We start from the raw sequence: 12,277 nt of genomic DNA on the forward strand, positions 1-12,277 counted from the left end.
TCCAGGGTGTGCAAGTGTGGCGCCAACGTTTGAGCAAAAGTTTGACCTCAAACGTTGGCACAAGCTTTTCTCTCCAGGGTATTGAGTTTGTGATCCCAAAAGTTTGAGCTAAAGTTTTAGGTCAAACTTTTGCTCAAGCTTTTTTTCCTCTGGAGTGTTTTTCAATTCTTCCAAAAGTTTGAGCTAAAGTTTGAGGTCAAACTTTTGCTCAAGCTTTTTGTTCTCTCTTGCTCCTAGCCATTCCTTCTTTCTTCAACCTTCTTCAAAACTCTTTTCACCTATCATCAATCAACCAAACACATCAAAGCTTTGCTTAAAATCATGAGTTTGTTATTCTTTCATAATATATGACAATTATAGCATAGAATCTCATGAAATTGCCTTAATTCATACATGGTTGATTGAATCAAAGGAAACATGGAAATCTACCCAATTGGCTTGCTTATGGCTCAAGAAAGTGTATAAATCAAGTGAAAACAAAAGAAAAAGGCTAGTGAAACTAGGCTAAGATGACTTGTCATCACTCCTCACCTTCTACTACTTCTTCACTAGGGAGAGAAGGAGGAAAAGACAAAAAAAATACAATAGCAACAACAAAAGAATGACGATAAGAAGAAAACACATGAAAAAGAAGGAACGCAAAAAAGAAGGAGGATAAAGAAGAGGAGGAAGAACGCGAAGAAGAAGGCGAAGAAGAAGAAGAAGAAGAAGAAGCGCGGGGAGAAGAGAAGAAGAAGAAGAGATCAGAAGAAGCATGAGGAAAAAAAACGGAAAAAATGCATGATCTAAAATTACTTGGATGAGCTTGAATGCTAAAATTGCTTGGATGTGGAGAATATCTCTAAAATCTCAATCTATTGAATTTATAATTTTCATGATGTACGCGTTTGTTATTTTGATTTAAATTAAATTTAAATCGCAAAGAGCCGGGAAAGAAGAACAAGAGATTTGGATAAGGTTAAGTGCATAAAGGATAAGGATGGAGAGGTGTTGGCTCAAGAGGAGAAGATTAATGAAAGGTGGAAAAGCTACTTCTACGAGTTATTTAATGAGGGACAGAAGACTCTTCCGAGCCTTGGTCGATTATGCCCAAGGGAAGAAGATCAAAACTTTGACTACTATCGAAAGATTCGAGACTTCGAGGTAAAAGAGGCTCTAAAGCAGATGAAAAATGGCATGGCAGTAGGACCTGATAATATCCCGATTGAGGTTTGGAATGGTCTTGCGGAAAAAGGCATCAACTGGTTAACCAAGCTTTTTAATGAGATTTTAAGGTCAAAGAAGATGCCTGATGAGTGGAGAAAGAGCACCTTGGTACCTATCTACAAGAATAAGGGGGATATACAAATTTGCGGAAACTATAGAGGGATTAAGCTTATGAGTCATACTATGAAACTATGGGAAAGGGTGATAGAACGGAGGTTGAGAAAAGAGACACAAGTAACAGAGAACCAATTTGGATTTATGCCAGGCAGATCTACCACTGAAGCGATATACCTATTAAGAAGGATGATGGAGAGGTATCGTAGTAATAAAGAGATCTACATATGGTGTTTATTGATTTGGAAAAAGCGTATGATAGGGTACCAAGGGAGGTCTTATGGAATGTTTTAGAAAAGAGGAGAGTAAGGATCGCATATATTCAGGCAATTAAAGACATGTATGATGGGGCCATAACTAGTGTGAAGACTCAAGGTGGTGTGACAGAGGAATTTCCTATTGGTATTGGATTACACCAGGGATCATCCTTAAGTCCATACCTTTTCACATTAGTCTTGGAAGTACTCACAGAGCACATCCAAGAGCTTGTGCCATGGTGCATGCTTTTTGCCGATGATATCGTCCTTATGGGAGAGTCAAGGGAAGACCTAAATAAGAAGTTGGAGTTATGGAGAGAAGCTCTAGAAGTGTATGGTCTGCGCATAAGCCGTAGCAAGACGGAATATATGGAAGGTAAGTTCAGTTTGAGAAGGGAAAACTCCAATATAGAGGTGAAGATTGGAGAAAACATCCTACGAAAAGTTAAAAGTTTTAAGTATCTTGGGTGCATCATACAGGATAATGGAGAGATTGAACAGGATGTAAATCATAGGATCCAAGCAGGTTGGTCAAAATGGCGGAGCGCATCTGGTTTTATATGCGACAAAAAAGTGCCTTTAAAACTTAAAGGTAAATTCTATCGCACCGCTATAAGACCGGCTATGCTGTATGGTACGGAGTGTTGGGCGGCTAAAGGGGAGCACGAACATAAGTTGAGTGTGGCAGAGATGAAGATGTTGAGATGGATGAGTGGTCATATGCGATTGGATAAAATAAGGAATGAAGATATAAGGGAGAGAGTTGGAGTAGCACCCATTGTGGAAAAGATGGTTGAATCGCGTCTCAGGTGGTTTGGACATGTGAGAAGAAGACCGATAGAACATCCAGTCAGGAGGGTGGATGAGATGGAAGATAGACAAAAGGGCGAAAGGCAGAGGAAGGACCATCCAGACCATCCATGAGGTGGTCAAACGAGATCTACATGTAAACGGTCTCTCTGTAGACATGATACATGACAGAGCACAATGGCGTCGTTTGATTCATGTAGCCGACCCCACTTAGTGGGATAAGGCTTTGTTGTTGTTGTTGTTGTTGTTGTTGTTGTTGTTGTTGTTGTTCATTCACTTTAAAGGAGCATAATTTCTCTTTTTGTATATGCTGTTAAATAGTCATTAAAAAAATATTCATCATTTATAAAATCACAATTCACAAATTCGACTCTCACTACAAGAAAAATAAATTTTAGCAGTCATTTATTTTGCTTTTAGCAGCAATAAAAATAGCCGCTACTATATTTACTGGCAATTAGACATTAGCCGTCTTATATTTTGTCGTTAAAAGGTTTTAACGGAAATTATAACATTTGCCGGTAAAGACTTTTCTAATGACGGCAAAAAGTATATCACTTTTAGCGACCATTTTCTTGACAATCTATATGGCCACCAAAAGTAATTTTAAAATTGCAATGTTACTCACTTTTAGTGACCATTACTATTGCCGTCAAAACCTATTTTACCAGCAATTTATGTGGCCATTAAAAATAATTCTAAAATTATAATGTTATTCACTTTTAGTTGCCATTACTATTACCGCTAAAATCTTAACACTTTTTTTTTAATTATACTATACTCATTTTCTTAGAAGCAACGAACTATCTTTTTTTCTAAAATCTAAATTATTTTTGCCAACAATTATTATTATTATGCATAATATAAATATACTGAAATTAATTATTACAAAATGAGATATTTTATTAAACTCAAAATATTACACAAATTTATCTTGAAAAATAATAAATTATATTACAAAAAACAACAAAAAATACTATAAACTTATAACTATGTTACATCAATGTAGCAATGTGAGTATTAGCAATGATCTAAATCGGCCAAGTTAGTTGCCAGAGACCATTAAATAGATTCTAAACTGCCAAGACTTCACATGCGACTTTGCATTTCAGCATAGTTGAGTTTCCTTCCAGGAAGTAACCACAAAGTGATGATGATCACTTGCTGCTAACATAATCTTCCGGGACACAAGAGATATATCTTTTTCATAAAAACCATGGATGTAAGGGAGATAAACAAAAGGATTTCTCTCTTGACCACTGAACCTTGTCGTTGAAGAGTGAAGAGTTGTGACACTGCTAGTGCTGTGCTGCCACAACTACAAGCCTTTGTAAAGGGTGGCCTTTTTGCATTGCATTAAAAGGAGAGTGGCCCTTTAATTGAAGAATGAAGTCCTCTTTTTAGCTTTAATAGAATAATAATACCTTTGAGAATGGTGAACGAACGAGGGGAAAATGATGTCAAAGCTTCAAAAAGTTGCCAAAATCTAACTCTAACTCTATCAAACTCTACACAGATCCAAGGTATGAGAGGCTCAACTGTTTAGAGTTGACTGTTAAGTAAGTACAGACTCAATATATAAATAAAGATAAAGATGCATATTCATTATTTATTCTATTACTATACATATGATAATAAGTTATAATAATAAATTAGTGTATACAAAATGAATAGAAAAACAAATAAGTCAACAAATCACAAATGGTAAAATAGCAGGCCATATTTTTAACATTCTATTTGCAAATCTACCACAACTACAAGCAAAGTGAAAACTCATACTTTTCATTCAGTGTTTCAGTCTGATCCCATGTATCTAAACTTCCATATATCTTTCTCTATAGGGGTCTTTGATATCCTTTTAAAATTTTTATGTATATTTTAGTGGCAATAATAACAATTGCCATTATAATATATAGTATTAGTGACAAATATATAATGGCCATAAAAATATAACTTGAATAGTTGAATAAAAGAAACAGTGACTATTATGTTATTGCCGCTAAAAATTTGTCGCTAAAACTCATTTTTCTTGTAGTGTCTTTATGATAACATCCCTAGCAAAAAAAAAAAATCTTCTAACTATAATTGTCCAAATCAAAACTAACTTTAAAAAAAAACACTAACTGATAAATAACCTATCTTTTCTAATAAAAAAAATACAAATCCAATTTAAATTTGATTATTGATATTTAGATTGTATAAGTATTTTATAAAAAGTTATCAAGTTAATTATTAGGTGGCAAAAACTGAACCAAAAAAAAGAAAAAATAAAATCGAAGTAACCAAATTACCTTTTCGTTATCTTGAATGCTTCCAATCCGCCTCCACACTTGAAGACTCTGCCGGCTTCACTGCTGCTTTCTGCTCCTCACAAAGGAGAGAGCATGATGATGCTATGTTAGACTACAGTTCACCATGCCAGTCGCTGGTGTAGCACACCTAGCCTCTGCCATCTTCGCTACAGCTCACCATGCTAGTTGTTGCCGCATTTTCTGATTATGCTGATATTTGACTGCCATTGCTGTTGCTACTGCTACCGTGCTAAATGTATGTAGCTCAGTTCCACAGCGATCTCTCCTTTTCCTATCCTCTCCTCGGATTCCCAGCTTGTCCCTCTAAAGCTTCACGTGCACAACTCCAAGTTTTTGCGTCAACCCCAATTCTCAGGTTGGTTGATTCTAAAACCTAGATTCTTCTTCTTGTTTGTTCTGTTGCCTAAAGAGTGATTACCTTCCTGCAAGTTTTATATTGTTAGATTACAATAGATATGTTTGCTGCTTTGCCTCGTTCCAAATTGGCATTCTTTAGGCTCCATTGAAATCAAGGAGAGGATATGGAACTCTAGGGACAAAAGTAATACTTTATTCTAAATAAAATACCATGTTCAGTTTGGTATTGTGTTTTGGATTATGGGCGTAAAATTTTCGATTGACTCTCATTCAATTCATCCTTTCACAAAATATGCTTAAATTCAATAAGCAAATCTAAAATATTAATTTAAGACAATTATTATTAGTAAAAATTTTAATTTTAATTATTTTTGTGTGTTTTTTTTATTTGTCTTATGTTGATATCTTTTTTAGAGTTCATCAAGAATCGAATTCTATATTTTTTTTAGTTATTAGTATGAAATATATATTAAAATATAAAAACACATTAAAATTAAATCAAATATCATATGTAGTTATATACAAATATATTGGTGATTGATTTTAGTTTAATATATATTATAGGTTAATTGGTAATGTAACTTTTTTATTTTATATTATAATTTTCACTACAAAACTTTCGACAGTTAGCGGCGATTTTGTAGCAAAATCACCGCAAAATATTTTGCGGCGGTTATGTAACCGCTCCAACACTACAAGGTTTTTAATAATTAGTGGAGGTTTTCTAGTGGGAATTTTTAAAACCTACACAAAATATTTCATTTGTGGCAAATTATAAAACTCCCCTGCATAATTATAAAAAATCCCCCCAGGCCCCACTGTTACACATAATTAAAATTTCCAAACCCCCCTCCAAACAAACCCTAAAGCTATCACCCGTTGCTGTGTGAGAGAGAAGATCTCGTCAAATCCAAAATGATTATCAAGCTTCAACCCTAAAGCTCACAGCCATCGCCGCCTCCATCGCCACCGCCAACACCACCACTATATCCATTCGTGTCCTTGCCGCCACCGCATGCTTCGATAATCTCTTTTTCCGTTGTCTCCTCTGTCGATGCATCGCCTCCTTTGGTCGCGACACGGTAACTTTTGAGATTTCCCTCTCTGTCTCTGTCTTTCTCTGTCTCTCTCTCTCTTTTTGTTCTTCGTGGAATTTTTCCAATTACGGTTTGATGTATTACTTCTCTGATTTTGGATTTTACTTTTGTTACTTTTGCGATTATTCAGTGAATTTGATGGCGACACAATTAGTCTAGATATTTTTGCTTACTGATTTTGTGAGAAAATTTTTGTTTCTATCTAGCTATTCAAGGAATCAGTGATTTCCGACAATATTTGAAGTATGATTTCTATACATATGCGTGACACTCTTTTTTTAATATGATATCCTTTATTTTATGCTAACGTATAATTTCTTGGATGTTGTCCTTGTTAACTTAGAGAAAGTGTTCGATGATATCCTCATAAAAGTTCAAGGTTCTTTTTTAGTTTTCCTTTCATTTTCTATGGATAGATTTGTTTTCTCTGATTTATGCTATTGGAGATTTATTACTCTCTCCATTTGATTTTGTAAATAACTAAATATATTTTCACCTTTGTTAATTTAATTTTGTTGATGCAATTTCATTATAGAATGATAATATAAAGCTGATTGATTGCTTCCTTTTCTGCTAAAAATCTGTTAAAAGATATTTAGTTTGATTGTGTTAGATGGAAGAGCCTGTCGTAGTTAACAAAGGCAAGGAGCCGCTGGATTTGCCACCAGGTTTCGGACTCCACCCAACAGATGAAGAAATCATCACTTATTACCTCACCGAGAAGGTCATGAACAGCAACTTCAGTGCAACTGCCATAGGTGAAGCCGATTTGAACAAATCCGGACCTTGGGATTTACCAAGTAAGAAGTAGTAATATTATGTCCGTACATGAGCAGTTAGTTAGTTATGACTTATGAGTTATGACTGGTTATTTTGATTATTATTTGGTGTGCAGAAAAAGCAAAGATGGGAGAGAAGGAGTGGTACTTCTTTTGTCAGAAAGGTGACATCACAGATTGAAAAACAAGCTGTGAAGTAATGCAGAAAATTAAGAACAAAGTTGGTTACTTGTTTAGAGAAAAAAAAATAAAAATGAGCTTAATGAAAACCAGTATTATTTCTTCACACTAATGACCAATACAATTGTTATATATATACACATGATTCAGAGTCAGACTCTTCTCAAGAATAACCATGAAGAGCAAGCTTTAACTAACTAACCAAAACACAAAACTAACTAAACAAAAATCTATTAGCTATAGAACTCTGATAACTAAACCAACTAACTTTGTACTATCTCTTAATAGACCATACTCTATTTCTAGGAGCCCTAATGCTATATGAAGTTATGATTATCTCTCATATTTGATAATTTACATCACTTTTCTACTTCTTTTGGATTATTTTCATTGTAGGTTGCGGAATTGTGAGAAAAAATCTGCGATATTACTCGGGACTCGAATGGAGTAGTTCCTGCGTCAGACTTTCCTTACAGTTGTCAGAAAATCTGGAAAATGATTAAGGCAGACAAGGACCTCGATCTTCCTTCTCATAAGGTAAACCTCAGATGGTTCATTATGGTTCCTAACATATGAAAGCAGTATTGAACTATTGTTAATTCTCGTGTCTTGTCTCGTGTGCACAAAATTAATTCTTGCGAAATATATTAGCAAATTTTCTTTCAAGGACTAATCTATGTTGAAGCTTTATCGCTTGATCAACTTGTAGGTTATGCTTGCTACTGTTCGATATGAAGAAATTTCCCGGGAGAAGTATAAAGATGCAAAGGAGGTATTAAGAGCACTTGAAAAAAAGGGGACTCTTATTTAACTGAATTAATTGATTGATTTTATTCAATCTACGAACATAAGACAAGGGATGATTATCGAAAAATTTAGTTAATTAAAACCTCTTTTATGTAGTACAACCATATACCGTTTATATAATTCATTGAAAACTTTGTATATATTTGGATTATTTCATTTTGGTTAAGATAAGTTTACGGAGATGTTCTTATGCCCAATGTCAATTTTGAACAAAAAGGAAGAATTGAAGGAAATAAAACCATTTATAACAAAGAGGCTATAATTGTCCCATTATGTGATATTGAAATATCTATTATGTGTAATCCAATTTATAAATTAATCATTTAAACTCTACATTATTGTGCAATAAGTCTAATCTAATAGATGTACATCTATTCATTCATGTTTGATTACATTATTACATGCTAATTAATTAACATCGACCATATGTATGATAATTTAATTTTGTTGATGCAATTTCATTATGGAATGATAATATAAAGCTGATTGATTTCTTTCTCTTAATGAAGTGACACAAAGTTTTGATCGGCTACACTATTCAACTTCATTGTGAATGTCTTAGAGGTAATTCATCTCCAAAATACTATAGAAAAAAAAATTTTAGTGGTTCTTCAATTATCTCCACATCATTCCAAGTCCAACGAAGCCTTTACACATCCTTCAGAATGTTAGTGGAATCATAAAGCCCAGAAGGTGAATGATTATTTTATTATTATTTTCTTTTGTTCTCTTTCTATATTTTTTATTTATTTTGTTATTGCTAAAAATACACCCACGAGAATCATATAAAACTTTATTTATTTATTTATTTATTTATTATTATTTTGTTGCTGGTATAATGATGAGGTTTGTTTTGTAGAATGACTCTGTTGTTGGGACTCCAGGCTCAAGGAAGACCACATTGCTATTAGCCTTGATTGACATTTTGTTGGAAAACTTGGCAAAGATTTAAAAGTAAGCAAATCAATCAAATTTTGCTATAATAAGTTCATACATTGTAGGCCATAGTTCCTTTTAAATTTTAGTAATTAAATTATTACACATGGATTTTCTTGTTCCTATGTGTTTAATAAAAAAAAGGATAATAATTAGGTTAGTTATGATGATGAAAAAATCAGAAATCAGGGAGAGCAACATACAATGGGCATGGGGTAGAAGAGTTTGTGGCACAGAGAAGTTCAGCGTATATTGGGTAACATGATAACCACATTGGTGAAATGACTGTTAGAGAAACCACATTGGCTATTCTCTTTAATTTCTTGTAATCACTTCTTTTTATTTACTTCTCAGCTCATGGGCAAGTGATAGAGAAGAAATTAATCTCCATGGCTCGTGAAATTTAAAAGCTTTGTGCTGAGATTGCAAGTGCAGAAAAAAGACAATGTGCACCTTCCAATCTAGGTATATGCTTAAAATGTGTCTTGTTTTCTGCTATATAACCATCTATGTTAATTCATGGTTAAGATAGATATATAAAAATGATTGGTTACAAGTTGCAAAATGGGAAAAAAGAATTTCATAGTTTTTGACATGTCAAACTTGGGCATGCTGATCTAGAAAAATGTGTTTTGTTAATCACATGCTTATGTTAGTTATGAGACATTTGTATGCCATTAATTATGCAAAGGAGATATTAAGCTTATCTTCCATGCTTTAGCACTAATAAATTTTTAGTTTTAATGTCAATAATATAAAACCTTAAGCTATGTGTTAGGCTTTTTTTTTTGTGCTTATGTTATTCATATCTAATAAAATTTGTATTTGTATTAATTACTACAGGTGGTAATAATAAACTTAGAGTTGACAAGTGCTTTTCAACTCTTGGAATGGCACCTCATCTTGGAAAGGTATTTTGAATCTGTCATCTGAATGATTGGTTGGTTTTTCTTCTTTTTCAAATTTCAGTCCTCCTAAATTTTGGAATTTGGAATGTGAAGTAAGCCTGAAATTTGATATGATGCATTGAACATGAACATGTATTGTTGTTTGGAGTAATGGCTATAGAGATTAAAAGAAAGGCTCCTCATTGTAACAGAAATTCCTGAATACTCTTGTTTTAGCTTTAAAAATTTCTGCAACAGCTAGTGTAAGCATTAGAACTTGTTAACTGCATTGTTAGTTTGTCATTACTTCTGGATGATAATGATATGGCTAGAAGTCAAGATCTATTTGCATTATTTGCAAATACATTTATCTAGTTATGTTTATTGTTTAGGAGTTTGGACATAAGTCTGTATTTTATCATGTTATTTTTAATATTTTGTAGTTATAATTAATGTGATTGAAAAATGATGGTAGTATACTATATTTTGTTTTAAAGTATTTCTTTTATTTTAATTTTCTTCTACATTTTTAATGTCTTGCTTAAATATTTTTTTTAATAATAAATGATTAGTAGTGTAATAATAATGTAGATTAATTTTTAAAAATTAAATTGACAGGTTTGAAACCTCTACATAATAGCTATTTTTTTAAAATATATGCCGCTGCCAAATTCATTTTTTTCAATTTCTTTTTTATTATTTTCCCTCTTTTATGTTGTCTGCTTTTTTTTTACTTTAATTTAGTAGAACGTAATTAAAATAAAAAATTTTAATCAAATAGAAAAACAAAATACCATAAAGAACATAAATATATATGCAAAAATAATATATATAATAAAATTGTCATAAATACACCATTCCTTATAAATAAAAATGAGGTAATGTTAGGAAAATAAACATTAAACACTAAAACAAATTAAATTCAATAGTATCTATTTTAGTTGACTCAAACTCATTATTTTTGTTGCAGATTATGATTGTCCTCTGATACTCTTCAATTTGCACACCAGAATCCGACTGTTGTGCAGTACTGTTACAAAAAATTTGCGTGGGACATGGTCCACCACCTAAGTCATGAACTCGTCTTAAGTGCTCATTTCCAAGAACTTATACAAGCGAACCATTTTACGAAAACTACTTGGAGGATTCATCTTGACTCTCAATATTCACAATTTCTTCGTACAAATATACCAGAATTTGGGTTATAATGATTTAAAATTAGCATGATAAATACAATTAGAAAAGTTGAAAATTTTAAAACATTACTTACACCAACAACACGCGCATCGGCATGGATATACGAGGCATTTTTTTATGAACTGTGGTCCACAACTCTCCTCTACTAATTGGCTTTCCTCGTACTTTCTCCTATAATATTGATGTCGACACAATTATATAAATAACAACACTATATTTAGGAAAATGAAGCAAAATCTTAAAGCAAATAATTATTTATTACCTCTTCGTCTTTTTGTCTTGCCAATGTTTTGGAGCTCCCAGATGTAAATCTGCTTCGAATTATTTAAAGCATTTTGTTTACACTTTTTCCATGAACAAATAATAAAACAAATACAAGTGAGACTGGGATGAATATTATAAAATTTAAAGAGACTTTTACATAGACATACATATGTTTTAGGAGAAATAATACAAAATACCATTTATTACCTTTGTTTCTTCCTTCAAGCGATATTCAAGGAACTATTTCTAGTGAATTTTCTTCTATTCCTAATAGACAATGCTTAACATTTTTCTCAAGAGTATTTGTTTCATTGTAAAACTTATGATACAAGTTGTGTCTTATATCTTTCTAGTTCTTTTCTATCCTTTGCATATTTTTTCGCTTTATTTTTCCTTCCCCGTCGTCCTCATAGTGAAAGACCCGCTACAATTATTTGCCATTATCAATAGCCAAAACCAATCAACAAGCATAAGACTATGGTAATGTGAAGAATATCAATAACAAAAAAGAGGCTACTTTAAAATGAAAAATTATAAGAATATAAGAATTTAGAGGGCATGTAGTCGTAATTACATATAACATAGAAATGCTAACTTAAACATGTGAAACACAAAATATGAAAATTTAACCAGCAATATAATTTACTCATGCCAAAGTTTTTACCCAAAAAACACTGATAACTAAATTGCCTTAATATGTTGAAACTAAAAGATCTACCTTAACCATGTTATATGCATGTTTCTTGTTAGTTTTGTTCACGTTCTTCCAACTCTCTTCACAGATGGAAATCTGGAAATAGTCAATACCCAAACTCCCTAAGAAACCACTTAATAATCCAGTTGCTTGGCCAATTGGTTGCAACTATTTATTAAATAGGAATATAATCTTTGCAACCACTTAATACTCAGTTCAGACTCTTTTGTGATGCCATCCTCTAAGAAATATATAAAAAGAATTGTAAGATAATCGTTTCACAAAAGGAAAATAAAAGTAAAGGACTTTAAAAATAAGTATTAACAAAAATAGCAGAAAAAATTTTACCAATGACGGTAATTTTCTAATAATCTGTATCT

The 12,277-nt window shown here is 32.5% G+C and overlaps 1 protein-coding gene and 1 long non-coding RNA gene across 5 annotated transcripts; both read left to right on the forward strand.

Annotated features, from left to right (window-relative positions):
* Positions 5,905 to 7,179, forward strand: LOC110266267 (NAC domain-containing protein 92-like). Of its 4 annotated transcripts, none has more exons than XM_021110585.1 (3): positions 5,905 to 6,138; positions 6,767 to 6,953; positions 7,049 to 7,179. In XM_021110585.1, the coding sequence occupies exons 2-3, from the start codon at positions 6,767 to 6,769 to the stop codon at positions 7,111 to 7,113; spliced, it is 252 nt and encodes an 83-aa protein (XP_020966244.1). In that variant the 5' UTR covers positions 5,905 to 6,138; the 3' UTR covers positions 7,114 to 7,179. The 4 variants fall into 4 exon arrangements, 1 of the variants encoding a protein (XP_020966244.1); XR_002353415.1 differs by adding an exon at positions 6,497 to 6,532 and having other exon boundaries at positions 6,120 to 6,138; positions 6,745 to 7,179; XR_002353417.1 differs by adding an exon at positions 6,497 to 6,532 and having other exon boundaries at positions 6,120 to 6,138; positions 6,767 to 7,179.
* LOC110266269 lies at positions 8,428 to 10,221 on the forward strand. The gene is made up of 4 exons (XR_002353419.1): positions 8,428 to 8,612; positions 8,779 to 8,873; positions 9,038 to 9,320; positions 9,699 to 10,221. It is a non-coding gene; the product is annotated as an uncharacterized LOC110266269 (long non-coding RNA).

The sequence above is a fragment of the Arachis ipaensis genome, chromosome B09, assembly GCF_000816755.2.
Source record: "Arachis ipaensis cultivar K30076 chromosome B09, Araip1.1, whole genome shotgun sequence".
In the NCBI taxonomy this organism is placed as follows: Eukaryota; Viridiplantae; Streptophyta; class Magnoliopsida; order Fabales; family Fabaceae; genus Arachis; species Arachis ipaensis.

What these genes read in the sequence shown, in the direction of transcription:
- LOC110266267 (XM_021110585.1), top strand. Translation starts at nt 6,767, where the DNA reads ATGGAAGAGCCTGTCGTAGTTAACAAAGGCAAGGAGCCGCTGGATTTG. An exon ending in CGGACCTTGGGATTTACCAA is followed by an intron (nt 6,954 to 7,048) that starts GTAAGAAGTAGT and finishes TTTGGTGTGCAG; the next exon opens with AAAAAGCAAAGATGGGAGAG.